Genomic DNA, 18,669 nt, shown 5'->3' with positions numbered 1-18,669 from the left:
CTTGTAGAAAACAAATTATACTGTAGAGAGGTTAAAAGATTAGCTTAAAGTCACATGTTTAAATAGATAGTAGGTCAAGATGAAAAGATCTAATCACTAGATTTTTAGTCTGGTGTGCTTCCTTCTATATTACACTAGGGGAACTTTCTTTGCTTCAACCTAATTTGCTAAACATGAATTGAATACTCTCCTTCTATAAGGCACTTTATTAAACACTAGGGAGTGGTGTTAATATAAATCAGACGGGATTCCTATTTTCCATAGTCTCGCGGAACACACAGAAGTCAGCCTGTGTTTTTAAAAAAACAGAATTAAAAATCCTGTAAATGCTTATGTTTTAATGTAAAAAACAAAATACAATGTATGATAACACAGAAAAGGGAATAACTAATTCTGACGGGACAAAGTGTAAAACTTCACAAAGGAGGTGACAACTGAATTGAGCTTTAAACAGTAAGAAAAAGGGAGAAACATTTGAAGCAGAATGAACAAAATAATACTTTCAGAGAAAGAGAAGTTGCCTAATGAGGTTAGAGGTTGGAGGTTGAGAGGATGAAATATAGAGAATAAAGCTGGTCAATTCAGTTAAGGACAAACTTTCAAGTGGCTTAGTACTACAGAAAATGTGAAACGATTCAAGACTTTTTATGGAAAAGTGATACATAAAAATGTTATAGTTGACTGATGGCAGATTGGAAGGAAGAGACACTGCAGATAGGCAGAGCAGTTAGTATGCTACTTCCATCCTAAAGGGGATAAGGACTGAACTAATACAACAGAAATTGGAAAAAGGATATTTAGAGGAGACATACCAAAGAGTTCCATGAGTGACTGTGCTTTGGGAAGGAGAAGGTAAATGTTATGGTGAGATTTCAAGTTTGGTTATTAGGGTAGGTGGGGGTGTCATTAACTAAGAGAGCAATCTAGAAACAATTTGGATAGAAGGGTATTAAATTTGGTTTCTGATGAGGGAAATGTGAGATGCCAGAAGGACATCAAGGGTGATTCCAGTATGCAACTGCAAGGAGTGTGTGGAGTTGGGAGAGAAGGTATATTCAAGCACCATTAGTACCCAGCTGCTAAATCCAATAATACACATTTCTCTTTTCTTACCCTCTTAACAATTTGTAAGTGTACAGTACAGTCCTGTTAACTACGTGAACATTGTTGTACAACAGGTCTCTAGAACTTTTCATCTTCTGTATCTGTATAACAACAATACCATGCTTCTTCCTTCCTCCGGCCCTGGCAGCCACCATTGTACTTTGTTTCTAAGAGGTGATTACTTTAGATACCTCAGGTAAGTCTAACCATGCAGTATTTGCCTTATTGTGACTGGCTTATTTCACTTAGCATAGTATCTCAAGGTTCATTCATGCTGTAGCATATGACAGATTTTCTTCTCTTTAAAGACTGAATAATATTCCATTGTAAGTATTTATCTGTTGATGAACATTTAGGCTGCTTCCACATTTTGTCTATTTTGAATAATGCTGCAGTGAACATGGGTGTGCAAATACCTATTTGAGATCTTGTTTTCAATTCTGGATTATTTATTCAGAAGTAGGATTGCTGGATCATATGGTAGTTTCATTGTTAACCTTTTGAGGAACCTCTTTACAGTTTTCCATGGTAGTTGAACCATTTTACAATCCCACCAGCAGTAAACAAATGTTCCGGTTTCTCCAAATCCTCACTGACACTTGTTATTTCTGTTGCTTTGATAGTGATGATAGGTCATCTGAACGGGTGTGGTTTTGATTTGCATGTTCCTTGTGATTAGTGATGTTGAGCATCTTTTCACATGCCTGTGTATCTTCTTTGGAAAAATGTCTCTTCAAGTCATTTGCCCATTTTAAAAATCATTTTTAAAAATTGTTGTCATTACTGAGTTGTAGGAATTCTTTCGATATTGTGGATATTAACTCTTTATCTGATATATGGTGTACAGATATTTTGTCTCATTCTATAGGTTGCCTTTTCATTCTATTTAATGTGCCCTTTGCTGTGCAGAAGTTTTAAAGTTTGATGTAGCCCCATTTGTCTATTTTTGCTTTCGTTGTCAGTGCTTTTGAGTCACATCCAGGAGCTCATTGCCGACTTCAGTCTTCAGCTTTCCCCTTATGTTTTCTTCTAGGAGTTTTATAGATTCAGGTCTTATGTTTAGGTTTTTGATACATTAAAGTTAATTTTTGTATATGGTGTAAGATAATGGTCAATCTTCATTCTTTTACAAGATTCCCAACACCATTTGTTGAAGAGATTGTCTTTTTCCCATTGTGTACTTTTGGCGTTCTTGTCAAAAATCATTTGACTGTACATTCAAGGGTTTATTTCTGGGCTTTCTATTCTGTTTCTTTAGTCTGTATGACTGTCTTTATGCCTGAATCACATTGTTTTGATTATTGTAGCTTTGTAATGTATTTTGGAATCAGGAAATGTGAGGCTTCTAGCTGTGTTCTTCTTTCTCAAGACTATTTGGCTAGTTAAGGTTCTTTGATTTTCCACAGAATTTTAAGATGTTTTTCCTATTTCTGCAAAAAATGTCAATGGGGTTTTGACAGGGATTGTATTGAGTCTGTAGATTGCTTTTGAGTAGCATGGATATTTTTACAACCTTTTAAGCGTTTCAATCCATGAATAAGGGGTATCTTTCCATTTATTTGTGTCTTTTAAAATTTCTTTCAGCAACATTTTGTAGTTTTCAGTGTGTAAGCCTTCTGCCTTCTTGTTTAGTTTATTCCTAAGTATTTAAGTATTTTCTTTTTGATGCTATTGTAAATGGAATTGCTTTCTCACTTCCTTTTGTTCATTGTTAGAATATAGAAACACAACTGATTTTTGATTAAGTTTGTATCCTGCAACTTTCCTGAATTATTTTATTAGTTTTAACAGTTTGTGTGTGTGTGTGTGTGTAATTTTTAGGGTTTTCCACAAATAAAGTCATGTTATCTGTGAACAGAGATAATTTACTTCTTCCTTTCTAGTTTGGATGCCTTTTATTTGTATTTCCTGCCTAACTGCCCTGGCTAGGACTTCCAGTGCTATACTGAATAGGAATGGTGAGAGTGGGCATCCCTGCCTTATTTCTGATCATAGAGGAAAAGCTTTCATTTTTTTACTGTTGGGTATGAAGTTAGCTGTGGGCTTTTCATATATGATCTTTATTATGATAAGATAATTTCCTTCTTTTCCTATTTGGTGAGTGTTATTATCATGAAAGAGTGTCAAATTTTGTCAAATACTTTTTCTGCATCTATTGAGATAATCAAGTGGTTTTTGTTCTTTCTTTTGTAAATGTGATATATTGGGTTAATTGATTTCTTTATGTTGAACCATCCTTGCATCTCATGGATAAATCTTACTTGTTCATGATGTATAATCTTTTAAATGCTTTGTTGAATTTGGTTTTCTAGAATTCTGTTGAGAATTTTTGCATCTATCTTCATCAGGGATACTAGTCTGTAGTTTTCTTGTAGTATTTTTGTCTGGCTCAAGGTAATGATGGCTTCATAAAATGAGTTAGGAAGTGTTTCCTTTTCTTCAATATTTTGGAAGAGCCTGAGAAAAATCTGTGTTAATTCTTTAACTATTTGGTAGAATTCTAGCGAAGCCATCTGGTGTTGGGCTCCTTTTGGGAGGCATTTAGTTACTGATTCAATATCCTTACTAGTTCTATATTTGTTTAGATCTTCTATTTCCTCATTATTCAGTCTTGGTAGGTTGTATGTTTCTAGGAATTTATGCATTTTTTTGGCATAGAATTGTTCATAGTAGTCCCTATCCTTTCCACTTCTGTGGCATCAGTTGTAACATCTCCTTTTTCATTTCTAATTTTAGTTATTTGAGTTTTCTCTCTTTCATTCTCAGTTTAGCTATAAGTTTGTCAAATTAGTTCATGTTTAAAAAAATCAGCTCAGATTTGTTTATTTTTTTCTATTGTTTTTCTACTCAATTTATTTCGACTCTTAAGTTTTATTATTTTCTTCCTTCTGTTAACTTTGGGTTTAGTTTGTTCCTCTTTTTCTAGTTAAGATGGATACTTAGGTTACTGATTTGAGACTTTTCTTCTTTCATGTAGGCATCTGCTGCTATAAACTTCTCTGTTATTACTGCTTTTGCTGCATCTCAGAAGTTTTGGTGTTTTGTTTTCATTTTCATTAGTCTCAAGATATTTTTCTAATTTCCTTGTGATTTATTCTTTGATTCACTGGTTGTTCAAGAGTTTGTTGTTTTGAACAAATTTGTAAATTTTCTAACCTTTCTATTGCTATTGATTTCTAGTTTCCATTGTAGTTGGAAAAGATACTTGGTAAATTTAAAACTTTAATGTGTTTGTCCTTCAATTATGAAGTATAGTTTTGCTGGACATAGCATTCTTGGTAGGCTGTTTTTTTCTTTCAGGTCTTTGAGTATATCACCCATGCCTTTCTGCCTATAAAGTTTCTGCTGAGAAAGCCATTGATAATCTTATGGGAGCTCCCTCATACACAATGAGCTGCTTTTCAATTGTGGCTTTCAAGATTTTCTCTTTGACTTTTGACAGTTTGAATATCATGTATCTTGGTGTAGACTTCTTTGGATTCACCCGAGCTGAAATATTTTGTTTCCTGAATTTCAATGTCATTTCTTTCTTCAGCTTTGGGAAGTTTTCAGCCATTATTTTTTCACATAAGCTCTTTGTCCTTTTCTCTCTCTCTTTTCCTCCTGGAACTTCCATGATGCATATATTAATTAGTCTGCTTGAAGTTGTCCTATAAGTCCCTTAGTCTTTCTTCACTTGTCTTCATTTTTTTCCTTTTTGCTCCTCTGACTTGGTAATTTCAGATGATCTTTCTTCAAGTTCCTTCTTCTGTTTGATTAAGTCTGCTGTTGAAGGCTTCTAGTGAATTTTCCAATTTAGTTATTGCATTCTTCAGCTCCAGAATTTGTTTGGTTCTTTATTTAGTTTCTGTCCTTTTGTTGATATTTTCATTTTGTTCATGCATTTCTTTCCTGATTTTGCATAGTTTTATATCTGTGTTCTTCTGTAGATCATTTAGCTTCAAGAAAATTATTTATGAATTCTTTGTCAGAAACTGTGTCTTTGAGGTTGGTTTCTGGAGATTTATTTTGTTCATTTGATTGGGCCATGTTTCCCCGTTTCTTCATGTGCCTTCTGTTTTTGTCTTTTTTTTTTTTTTGCAGAGTTTTATGCATTTGGAAAAATAGCCACATCTCCCAGTTTTTATAGAGTGCCTTTGTACAAGGGAATACTTTCACCAAAGACGGATTTACTGAAGCTTTGTGAGCCTGACTAAAGATTTTGGAGGCCCCTGAAACCTTTTTTGGGTGATGTGACTTCTCTTGGCTGTGTATGTAATTTCCTAATCAGAGATTTGTCAGTTTCTTTTTTATAAGCCCATAATCTCTTATTCCCTCTGGTGTCTGCCTGCAGAAGTACAGGCTCTCTGGTGCTGCAGTGGCAAGCCAACCTACTCTTTTATTCTCAGGCATCCAAAGTATGTTGGCTGAAGTGCCCTGAGTCAGGCGAGATAGAGACCAGTCCTTCAGGCAGCCCTCCACCCCCCAAACCAGATTGCTGGACACATCCTCCACTCTTCTCCCTTGTTCCCCGTGGAGAAACTGTGTTGGGTGCCTTCTCCCCATCGCAGTGAGCCATGCTGGCCTCTGCACCATTTCAGGCTCTCTGGTGTCAATGCAAACTGCCCCTGCTCTCCCTTTCTTTTAGTGTCTCCCAGGCACCCAAACAATGCTGCTTCCTCAGCACCCCATCAAGAAAGGCAGTAACCACTTCCTTAGGTAGCCTTATAAAAAACTGGAACGTTGTATGCACATTGTACTCTTTTCTCTCCTTCTCCAATCAGTGAGAGGCAGGCTACAAGCCAGGTGTTCTATGTTGATCATGATGAGCTGTGTTGGCTTGGCAGGGGAGAGATCACAGGTTAAGTGAAAAGGCTCTTCTTACCCATTTTAATGCAGCTGTTCTTGGCTTGTTCTTTGCTTTGCCCTCACCTGGGGTACTGCAACATCTTAACTGGTTTCTGGAGATCTCATAAAGGTATTTTGGTCCATGTATTGTTAAGTTGGTGTCTGTAGGGGAAAGAAGGGTAGGACTTCCTATTCTGTAATCTATTAACTTAATGTTTTTAGCTATGACAGATACAATATTGACAACGAAGAGGCTAAAAAAGAAAGTAATAAATGAGTCATAATTTTTCATATAAAATAAAAATGTGATAATCTAGGAAAACAAGACAAGTGAGACCAAATTTAAATTGAAGGTAAATACTCCTTATGGAATTACTAGGTTTCACAAATAAAAAGTATTTCTTGATTATTAGGGGAAATATATTTGAGAACTTGGTAAGTAAACTATATGAGGATACATGAAAGAAACAGTTGATTTATTTAGGAGATTAGATGAAAAAGCTGAGAACGGCAGTACTTATAAATAGCACCTCAATAAATATTTATGGAAATGAATTGCTAGTTATCCTTAGTTATGTAAAGAAAAACTGAATAGCCAATTAAGGGTGTAAGGGATTAGTCTGCAGCAGGAGAAAATTAGGAAAATTTTTCTAAAAATAAGAACTATAAGAAATTAGTATACTTCTTCAAGGACTGTTTCATAATTCTCTCTTTTGAGGAGTATAAAGAAAAAAGAAAACTTCATGTTTTTTACGGCAAGGTACAAGAAAATTAACTAGAAGACGTATCTATCTAGGACAAATTGAATGGCATAGGACTAGAACCACAAAGTATGGTAATATACACCAGGTAAGAGGTAGTAATAGGCCCTAAATCTTGATGGCAGTAGTGAGAATTAGTGAAGTGATAAGGGCCGGAATAAAAACACATAATAATTTAAAGAGAAGAAGTAGTTAAGAAAAATAGTGCTGGTAACAAAAAGATCAGTGTTTTTGCTAATGTTTATTATTTTCCTTCTCTGCTGCCATTCTGATCTCTTAGTCTAGACGTTCTGCTGACCCTTGCCTGCTCTGCTTGTCTAAGGTTTTCCTCTAATTTACTTACTTACTTACCCATTCATCCCATTAACTGAGAGACAGTAATGGTGCTAGATCTTGAGAACAGTACCAGTAAACAAGACAGATGAAGTATCGCAAAGAGCTTAGGGTGGAATGGAAGAAACAGTGGAGAAAACAAAAAAGTACCACAGGCTTGCAAACAGGCTTGCAGTAAGGTAACAGAACTACAGGGCACTAGAGAAAAACACAGAAGGGGCACTTTGCTCAGATTTAAGAGGTTAAGAAGGCCTCATGGAGGAAATATAGGATAAGTAGAAGTTTCCAGGGAAACAGAAGGGACAATAACATTTTGGGAAAGAGGAAACTATTTGCAAATTGAAACTATCACTGAATGTTGGAGCACTGAATTCATGGTGGGAGTGGCAGAGGCAAACTAGACTGTGAATGCAGGGTCTAAGAGAGAATTATGGATAACACTGATATTTAATGACTGGGCCAAAAGTAGGAGACTTCAGAGAAGCTGGAGAAAAAGGAAACATGGTTTAAAAGGAAGGAACAATGGCAAGGAAGATAATTGTTTCAAGAAGGAGGGAGTGATTAAAACCAATCTTGACCTACCTTCCCTTAGGCTTTCCCTTTTTCTTATACTCTAATAATAGTTCTGTATGGATTGGGGACAGTTAGGAATGGAGAGTAACTGCTTAAAGTGGACAGGGTTTCCTTTTCTTTTGGGGTGATAAAAATGTTCTGGAACTAGACAGAGGTGGTGATTGCATGATATTGTAAATTGACTAAATGTCACTGAATTGTTCACTTTAAATAATTAATTTCATATTATGTGAATTTCACCTCATTAAAAAAAAAAAACATCAAAAAGCAAGACACTGATGATTGGCTTTGTGTGGACTTTGGCAGCCATGCTGATTCATTTGATGTTCTAGAAACCAGAGAAATCTACCAGCTAGAGAAATTATGGACCTTGCATTCCTATGACATTTAGTTTAGATAGCATCTAAAATATTATGTGAAGACTTCATTAATGGAATTGAGTATGACACTTCATCTCTGACTCCAGTGGAATTTGAGTATGAATGAAATGAAATGAACTGTTTCAGTCATTAGATTTGGAAAGACTAGCTTCTCTCAAAAATATAGCTTCTTAATCTATCCAGTTTGCTCTATCCAGTTGTTGTTAATACAAGCCTTACCTGTCCCCTGGGTACTCAGGCTGACTGACACCTGAAGATTGTAGCTAAATGACCTAATACACCAAAAAATCAGTATGTTCAAAGCACAACTTTAACATGTTGTCTTTTTCCTGAGGATCCCACCAGGATTTCCTGGAGTTAGCATTGGCCCCTTTGCTCAACTTGAGCTTTGCTCAGGCTTTAATTAATTGTGCTTACATGAAAATCTATTCTGTAGAGTAGAAAGTCCAAAATTAAAACAAAACAAAGCCACACACACACAAATCCTTGCCTTGCTGTGTCCACCAATTCTAAACTGTTATATCATAATCTTTATCCTATTTAATCAAACTGTCACAATAGAAGATTCAGCTTAAACCTAGCTTCAAAATATCATAAATATTTCAATGTTGAATCCACACTGAGATGCTATTCAGACTCTGTTAAAGTAATGTTCTCCCCTGACTATAGTAGCCTCTTCTTTGTGGAGAGCCAGCATTCAACAATCTTAGAGGTCATAGGGAGACCCAGTCAAGACTGACCCCTTCCCACCAAGGCCCAAGACCCTTGATTTGACAACAGCAAGCTCCTCTGAAGCCCCTGGACCCTCCCACTTTACAGTGAAATAAGTAAGTCTCATATTAGACTGACCCATCAACCTCTGAGAATTTCCATTGTTCTTATTTTGTTAGTGAGAGTCTGGCTATGGGAGAGAGCTTCCCTTCAAACCTGTTAATGCTCTGGAACTAAAAATGTCAGTTTGTAGTTGGACAGCTCACTCACTGAGGTTGGGAAACCTGATGTATGAGGTGACCAAGCAACACTTTGGATGGACTACTTACAAGTTCTCAAGTTTATCTTAGTCTAAACCTAGCTCTATGCCTCTTCCAGGCCAGACTCCTATTTCTTATATGTATTTATGTTATATCCCAAATTTGTGTACATATCTTTAATTTCACCAAGGATAATTTAGAATTATAGTGGCCACTTTGGGAAACTTTCATTATGAACAAAATTGTTTGATAGGTGATACAGGACCAAAAAGGAACAAAATTCCAAACATCTAATGGGCTGGATTTTTTGGATTGGTATGAGGAAATATCCAAAAGAAATTCAGATTCCAAAATTGCTTCAAGAAATTCCTTGGCCAAGGTAAAATAAAAACCTAAAAAATTTAAAATAATGCTTCTTTAGATCTTCCAAAATCACATCTTGAACCTAGTGAATTTTATCTTACTATTTCTCTTTTGCCATCCTATACTCTTCCATTTCCCTCTGCCCATCTCTCCCTCTGTTCCACTCCCCTTTCCTTTTGGCTGGCCAGAAATTTCCAAAGCTCAGTTACCTCTTAAAATGTAACTTCCTCCAGAACAGAAAAAAAAAAAAATCCCCTTAGGGTTGATTTTAAGCCCTGTTCTTCCTCTGAGGTGAGAGTCATCAATGACTTTCCAAAGCCTAGGCAGGGTAGAATGAAACTTGCCGAGGAATTTGGAATAATTTTAAGAACATACCCAGGGCTTCCAGATTTGTAACAATTAGTTAATATTCAGTGGAAGCTTGAGATGCAAAACATTCCATGAGAAAGGCAGAAGAAGAATCTTAGGGTGACTTAGAAGAACCTAAATTGCATAGGAAACCAGAGGGTACAGAAAAGCTACAGAAGTTAGTCAAAGTCTTTTGGAGGCTAGTCCTAAAGTCCTTCCTGAGAAAGTAGATTGGGCTTTGACTCCGTCTTACAAGCCCAGAAAGGATAAGAATATCAGAGACTTCAGGGATAGGCTTTTTAACAGCACTCAGGAGTAGATCTTACAGCAGAGGTGACTCTTAACTCTCTCCTAGCTTTTTATAAACAGTCTTAAGCCAAAAACAGGGGATTTAGTATGCAAGCAAAACTAATATGGAAAACAATACCATTGCCAGAACTCAAGCACCTTGCTGAATATTTTAAGAGTCTTAGAACAAAAACAAAATAAAACTTAGAATAAATTGATAGCATTACAATTTCTACTAGGGTCAGTAAATCCCCAAAGATAGAATATCTTGATAAAAACACTTATAGATAGTATGTATAAAAATGACATTGGAAAAAGAACTATTTTGTGTTAGTTAGTAAGAGGTTAAAGGAAAGAAAGAAAGTGAGTTAAGGAGGTGGGGGTGGTTCTTTGTTTTCCCCTCAAATTCCCAGGGAGAAATTTCTCTTAACACTAAAGGACAACCTTGCAAAAAATTTTTTTTATTGATATAGAGGTATACATTATCAACCTTAAACTCTACCACGGTTATACAATCGCTCTCTTGGGGTAAAAAATTACTTATTAGTGGGTGTCTCTAATAATTCTTTTGATAGTTTCATGACATTCCTAACTGTCATCCTTGGACATTTAACAAAAGAATATTCTTTCTTCCTCTATGATATCGTATCTGCTAACTTGATAGGCAGGCTGTACTGTATAAATGGAATTGTTAGATTAAATATTTTCCTGATGTTTTCTTTCCTGAAATCCCTGATGATTCCCCTATTTGCAGTGAGATTACAGCTAATTTGGAAATTGCTTTACCAGTGCCTTTGTGTTTAAATCAATCTTAAATTAAAGATTTCAAGGAGATGCTAGACCTCTTTCATTCTGTGGGCAAAAATTCAATGACTATAGGGAGGATTACTGTGGTTGCACCCAATAATATTCAAATCAAGCCGTCTAAACTTATTCCCCAAAGTGTGAAATACTCTTTTGAGCCAGAAGTTAAAGAAGCACTAAAATAAATAAGTAAAACTAATAGAGGAAAGATTCAACATATGTTGTACTAGTTATTGTAACACTTGTATACTCCCAATCCAAAGCTGAATGGGTGGGAGTATGGATTGTTTAACACCTCAGGCCCGTAACAGAATAGTCATTTCCCACTTCCATGTAGTACCAAGCTCTAAACCTATTTTATCTTCAGTGCCTCCTAAGGCTGCATATTTGACAGTGCTGATTAACGTTCTCCTTTTTTAAATGACCCTTTAGGTCAAAACAGTCAATATTTGTTTGCCTTCTCCTGGGAAAATAAAAAATATACCTTGACTGTTACATTCCAAGGATTTACTGAAAAACTCTTCTACTTTTCACAAGTCCTCAGCCAGGACCTTAAGGACTTTATATTTCCCTGTGATTCTACTCTTGCTCAATATATGGGTAACTTTTTGTTGTGTTCTAAAGATGGAGTGAGTGCTAAGACTGATTCTACCTACTTACTTTTTTTAACTCACAAAGAGGATAAAGTTTCCAAAGAAAAGTTACAGTTTTGCCCAAGTAAAGTTCATTATCTAGAACATGATTTATCTCACGAAGTAAATCTCTTACTCCTGACAGAATATGGACTTTAATAAAACCTTCCCATGCCTGTAACTAAGAGATAATTAAAAGGATTCCCAAGTCTCACTGACTATTGCAGGAAATGAGTTTCGAAATTTTCTGAAATTGCTTTGCCAATATAAGACTTAACCAAGTCCTTAGAAAGTGAAACTTCCCTGGGCACCAAACATGAACAGGCCTTTTGTGAGTTAAAATGGGCTCTTCACTAACTTCTTATCCAATTATCATAAAACTTCATCCTTAGAATATGATCCTTTGCCAGAGGCAAATTGCCCAAATTGCAGAACTCTGCTAAGCACACCAGAGGATTCATTTAGCTATTGGGTTAATACATGCACTGATCGTAGGTACACTTTGGGGTTATTCTATGATTTTGAAATGCTGCGGAAATAAGGAAGGGTTCTTGATCTCAGCAGGAATTCCAATTAAAAATGGTTAGTAATTTATAGAATTTTAAGTGCTCTAATGCTTCTTGAGGAAGTGGCTATTATAAAAATAGGAGCTCAAACAAAAGAATATGGAGGCTAAAGAAAATGTCTTGACTGGTCATCATGCCAGACAGCCCGCCCTCACTAAAATTATAGACAGTATAATACCCCAAGGGACCAAGTCTTTGATTTAAAAGCAAACAGAGTTCAAAGTCTCTATTACAGAATGCCAGTGATAAGCTCCAGAGTCAGAAAAGAGGTCCTGGGAGAAATCTGGGTATAAAATGCACTGCTGGCTATTTAGTAGCACTGAAGGACCTCAAATGGAATCTTGTTAAACTTTTACATGAAATTACCCACCAGTGAAAGAAGAAATTTGCAACTGTACCTAATAAACACTGATGGGAAAGCTTTACTCTCTCATCTGTCACCAATATAATCCTGGTAAAACTATAAAGGTGGGACATGGACAAGAGTCTAAATCTCAGGGCCCCTTTAAAATCCTCCAAATGGATTTCATAAAACTCCTCTCTACAGTGGGTTTTGAATATGTCTTGGTCATTGTTTGCAAATAACTTGGGATGGTTTGAAGCCTTGCCTTGACAGAGGGCTACAACTTTAACAGTAGCAAAATATTTATGATTTTTGTGTTCCCAATCCAGGGAATTCTGACCTCTCTCTCTAATGATGAAGGCATCCACTTTATTGGGCATATTGCTAAGGAGTCATGGAAAGCCCCAGCATTTACTATGAAATCTTACCATCAATTTCACCTCCAATCTTCAGGAATAGTAGAGAAATCAAACATAAATCTGAAACAAATCAGCTAAACTCAAAGACTCTTGAACTTTCATGGCCTAAAGTATTGTATTTAATGCCAATGAGATCAAATCTTTCTGTGGTTCATCAACTCTTCCACACACTTCTAGGAATATCCCTTTGATTTTAAATCCCACACTACTTGCAAGCAGATGTGGCTAAATATCGCAAGGAATTATTCATGCTATACATCAAGCCTTATAAACAGGTACGGGCAGCCTTTGCTCAACACCATTCTAAACAATGCCTGCATGACCTAAAACACAGAGAAGTGGTCTTTTGAAACAGACATCAGAGAAAGACAGCTGCGGAACCCCACTGGATCTTATCAAGTACAATTAACAAGTAGCACAGCAGTACAGTTCTAAAGGTCTGATCTTTGGATTCATGTCTTCCAAAGAGGCATAATCCATTCTTAAATTTGAAGATCTTAAGCTGAGGAGTTTTTAGAAATCCTCTAGAAGCAGACAATCCTCTGTAAGAGACATCTTCCAACCAAGACCTTTGACCACATGAGTGCAGGGAGCTTCTACCCAAGATCCACAGAACAAGGTGGCTGATTACCACACTTTTGTCTGTATTCTACTGTTCTTTATTTTCACTGTCATTGCAGTAACATTCACTGCACAAAAATCATAAATATTTTGCTACTGTTAAAGTTGTAGCCCTCTGTCAAGGCAAGGCTTCAAACCATCCCAAGTTATTTGCAGTGAATGTTACTGCAAATGACAAGTGAATGACAAGTTACTTCCCTTTCTTCCCCTGATTTACTGCTTCTTTTAACTATGTTATCTAATTGCCCTATTCTTAATATTCCACTTTGTCTGTATCCTTAATCATTCATTGGTATGTGCCTAATAACTCGGCTGTTATTCACTTGTGAACTAGCTAGCTAAAGCACACAACAAAACTGGTTTTGCACTATACATTTTTCTTTGGTAGCTACCCAGATTCTTTTGGTTTCACTTCCTTGTAATGAATTCACTGGTTTCCTGGGTAACTGGATTCAACTGTTAAGAGACTTTTCTGACGACAAACTATATAACAGGCCAAAGAAATGGAAATCCAAACCCCTCTCTTGGGTCACATCTGGAAGACAAGATTTTGATTCCACCAAAATAATACTCTAAGATTTTTTGTTTTGGTGGGAACTATCTTTTGTAACCAAACTTTAACAGAAACAGAACTAGGAAACAACAATGTATTATCTGGAGGCTGCCTCACTTTTATATATCTTATGATTAAGACACTATTTTTCTTTTGTTTCAGATGCACTAAATGGTCTCAACACTTTACATTTTATTGTATGGTGCAGAATTATTTTTGACAATTGGATCCAAAAGTTATAACATACCTGATAAGCATATGGGGGGATTTTGGCCCCAAATAGGTCATTGGGTGTCCTCCAATGACTAGTATTGGATTTGTAATACAAAAGCAAGCTGGCTACTACCTGCAGACTGGGTAGGATCTTATTATCTTTATAAATTGATGTCTGCCTTCAGTAGAGTCCCCAACATCATCCAGAATCTATTTTAACCTATCAGTTTCTTTTCTAAGGAAAAAAAAGGTTGTTAGATAACAATTTTTTAAAAAGTAGGTAATTGGAGCTCAATTTAAGAATCAAAATTCTGGTCACTCCAGAGAAATTCTTTCTCTCCGTATCAAGCCTCTTCAAGTTTTACAAGAGGCCCAGAAAGTAGGCAGGGTGCTACATGCTATAATTCAGAGACTAGCAGATGAGTTAGATAATGCCACCAAGGGTAAAGAACTTCTCACTTGAAAGTTTCATGAAATTACAGTGGCAGTGGCTCACCTGCTTTAGATATAAGATTGGCCCTTCAAGGAAAAATATGTGTGCTTTAGGGTAAGAATGTTGTTCTTACATGTCTGTAGACTTCTCTGGGATCATTCATATTACTAAAGAGATCAAGGAAGCAAACAAAGGAGCAGGACATTAGGAAATCTGGTAAGTAACCCTATGTCTTGTTCTAAAGGCTCCTCAGATTGGCTTAAATTTTCCCTCCACTCTTATTGAGATATAATTGGCATGCAGCACTGTGTAAATTTAAGATGTACAGCATAATAATTTGACTTTCATATACTGTAAAATGGTTACCATAATAAGTTTAGTTAACATCCATCATCTTACATAGATACAAAAAAGACAAAACTTTTTCTTTCTTGTGATGAAATCTTAGGTCTACTCTCTTAACAATTCTCAAATATGCTATACAGTAATGTTAACTATAGTCATCATATTGTACATTATAGTCCCAGTACTTATTTATCTTAGAACTGGAAGTTTGTATCTTTTGACCACCTTAATCGCTCCCAATCCATACCCTCTGCCTCTGGTAACCATAAATCTGATCTCTTTTTCTAAGAGTTTGTTTGTTATGATTCCACATGTAACTGAGAGCATACAGGATTTAACTCTCTCTGATTTATTTCACTTAACATAATGCCCTCAAGGTCCATCCAGTTGTTGCAAATGGAAGAAATTCCTTCTTTTTCATGCCTGAATAATATTCCATTGTGCGTGTGCGTGCGTGTGTGTGTGTGTATGTGTATACATGACACAACTACTTTGTCTGTTCATCCACTGATGGACACCAGTTCTTTCCAGATCTTGGCTATGGTAAATAATACTGCTAGGAACATGGGATTTAGATATCTCTTCAACACAGTGTTTTATTCCTTTGGATATATTACTAGAAGTAGCATTGCTGGATTATACGGATGTTCTATTTTTAATTTTTTGAGAAACCTCCTACTGTTTTCCATGGTGGCTGCACCAATTTATAGTTCCACCAGCAGTACACAAAAGTTCCCTTTTCTTGACATCCTTGCCATCATTTGTCATCTCTTGTCTTTTTGGTGATAGCTATTCTAACAGGCTTGAGGGGATATCTCATTGTGGTTTTTGATTTGCATTTCCCTTATGATCAGTGATGTTAAGTGCCCTTTGCATGGACCTCTTGGCCATGTGTATATCTTCTTTGGAAAAGTAACTATTCAGGTCCTTTTTTAACTAGATATTTCAAAAACTTAAAAAAAAACTGGAATATTTATTTATTTTTGCTATTGACTTGTATGAATTCTTATATATTTTGATTATTAATACTTTATCAGGTATATGGTTTGCAAATATTTTTCCCATTCTGTAGGTTGTCTTTTCATTTTGTCAATAGTTTCCTTTGTTATGCAGCATCTTTTCAGTTTGATGTAGTCATATTTTGTCTTTGATTTTGTTGCTTGTCCTTTGGATATAATATCCAAAAAGTCATTGACAAGACCCAGGTAAATTAGTTTTTTTCTTGTATTTTCTCCTGGGAGGTTTATGGCTTCTGGTGTTACATTTAAGTCTTTAAGCCATTTTGAGGTAACTTCTGTGAGTGGTATAAGACAAGTGTCCAGTTTCATTCTTTTACACGTGAATATCCAATTTTCCCAGCACCGTTTATTGAAGAGACTGTCTTCTCCACTGAATATTCTTGGTTCCCTTGTCAAATATTAATTGATCATATATGCATGGATTTATTTCTGGGCTCTTGTTTCTGTTCCATTGGTCCATGTGTCTGTTTTTATGCCAGAACCATACTGTTTGATTATTATAGATTTATAATATAGCTTGAAATCAAGAAGTGTGATGCTTCCCATTTTGCTCTCCTTTCTCAGGAGAACTGATTTTTTTGTATGTTAATTTTATATTCCGCAATTTTACTGAATTTATTGATCAGTTTGTTTTTTTGGTGAAGTCTTTAGGATTCTCTATAAAAATCATATCATATATAGACTATTTTACTTGTTCCTTTCTAATTCTGATGCTTTTTATTTCTTTTTCTTGCCTGACTGCTCTGCCTAGGACTTCTAGTAATATGTTAAATAGGAATGGTGAGAGTGGCTACCATTGTCTTGTTCCTGATCTTAGAAGAAAAGCTTTCAACCTTTCACCATTGACTACGCTGTTAGCTGTGGGCTTATCACATATGGCCTTTATTATGTTGAGGTACATTCTATACTTAACTTGTTAGGAGTTTTTTATCTTGGGCAAATGTTGAATTTTTTTGCAAATGCTTTTTGGTGTCTACTGAGATGATCATACAATTTTTTTCCTTCATCTTATTAATGTGATGCATCACACTTCTTTATTTGCATATATTGACCTGTCCTTGATCCCAGGGACAAATCTCACATGATCATAGTGAGTGATCTTTTTAATGTACTGTTGAATTCAGCTGAATTCATCTGCTAATATTATATTGGGAGTTTTTGCATCTATATTCATTAGGGATATTGATGTGTAGTTTTCTTTTCCTGTGGTGTCTTTTTCTGACTTTGTTACCAGGGTAATGCTGGCCTTATGAGTTTGGAAGTGTTCTCTCTTCTATTTTTTGAAGAGGTTGAGAAGGATTGGTGTTAATTCTTTAAGTATTTGGTGACATTCATCAATGAAGAGATCTGGTCCTGGCTTTTTTTTGCTGAGGGATTTTTGATTACTGATTCAATCTTCTTACTAGTATTTGGCCTGTTCAGATTTTCTATTTCTTCCTGATTCAGTCTTCGCAGATTGTATATTTCTAGGAGTTTTTTCTATTTTTTCTTGGTTGTCCAGTTTCTTGGCATATAGTTGCTCTTGCCTTAATTTTCCTTTTTTCTGTGTTTCCTATGTTAATCTTTTTTTTTATTAAAAATTTTTTACTTAAGTATAGTTGATTTAAAATGTTGTTAGTTTCTAGTGTATAGCATATTGATTCAGTTACACATTTATATTCTTTTTCATATTTATTTTTATAGGTTATTACAAGATATTGAATACAGTATCCTGTGCTATACTGTAGGACCTTGTTGTTTATCTATTTTATATATAGTAGTCTATATCTGCAAATCCGAGACTCCTAATTTATCCCCCTCCTTTCCACTCTGGTAACTGTAAGTTTGTTTTACTATGTCTGAGTCTGCTTCTGCTTTGTAAAGAAGTTCATTTTTATTGTGTTTTAGGTTCCACATATAATTGATGCCATATGGTGTTTTTCTTTCTTGTCTAGCTTACTTCACTTAGAATGACAATCTCCAGGACCATCCATGTTGCTGCAAATGGCATTATTCTTTTTTATGGCTGAGTAGTATTCCATTGTGTGTGTGTGTGTGTGTGTGTGTGTGTGTGTGTATGTGTGTGTGTGTGTACACCACTTCTCTTTATCCAGACATCTGTTGGTGGTTATTTAAGTTGCTTCCATGTCTTGGCTCTTGTAAATAGTGCTGCTATGAACAATGAGGTGTGCATACTTTTTGAATTAGATATAAATGCCCAGAAGTGGTATTGCTGGATCAGATGGTAACTATCTTTAGTTTTTTAAGGAATCTCCATACTGTTCTCCATAGTGGCTGCACCATATTACATGCCAACCAACAGTGTAGAAGGGTTCCCTTTTCTCAACACCCTCATCAGCATTTATCGTATGGGGACTTTTTCTTTTTTTAACGATGGACATTCTGACTGGAATGAGATGGTACCTCACTGCAGTTTTTGATTTGCGTTTCTCTAACAATTAGTGATGTCGAGAATCTTTTCATGTGCCTCTTGGCCATCTTTGTCTTCCCTGGAGAAATGTCTGCTTAGGTCTTCCAACCATTTTTTGATTGGGTTGTTTTTTTTTGTTATTGAGTTGTATGAGCTTTTTGTATATTCTGGAAAGTAAGCTTTTGTCAGTTGCATCATCTGCAAATACTTCCTCCCATTCTGTAGGTTGTCTTCTTGTTTTGTTTATAGTTTCCTTTGCTGTGCAAAAGCTGATATGTTTAGTTAGGTTCCATTTGCTTATTTTTGCTTTTATTTCTATTGCCTTGGAAGACTGATTTAGGAGAACATTGCTACAATTTATGT

The 18,669-nt window shown here is 35.8% G+C and overlaps 1 protein-coding gene across 8 annotated transcripts in view; it reads right to left on the bottom strand.

Moving 5' to 3' along the window:
* Nucleotides 1-18,669, bottom strand: part of GPHN (gephyrin) — a 432,492-nt gene that overhangs the window by 110,516 nt on the left and 303,307 nt on the right. For 3 of the 8 annotated variants that reach the window (XM_072963278.1, XM_072963275.1, XM_072963276.1), the window contains one exon: nt 6,016-6,093. The exons of the other annotated variants lie outside the window; for them this stretch is intronic. In XM_072963278.1, coding sequence (XP_072819379.1) covers nt 6,016-6,093 — 78 coding nt within the window. The remainder of the gene's footprint in view (nt 1-6,015; nt 6,094-18,669) is intronic. 8 annotated transcript variants of the gene reach the window in all.

The sequence above is a fragment of the Vicugna pacos genome, chromosome 6 (assembly GCF_048564905.1).
Source record: "Vicugna pacos chromosome 6, VicPac4, whole genome shotgun sequence".
Classification (NCBI taxonomy): domain Eukaryota; kingdom Metazoa; phylum Chordata; class Mammalia; order Artiodactyla; family Camelidae; genus Vicugna; species Vicugna pacos.
Note: the sequence above shows the minus strand (reverse complement) of the source record. Positions and strands in the feature narration are given on the sequence as shown.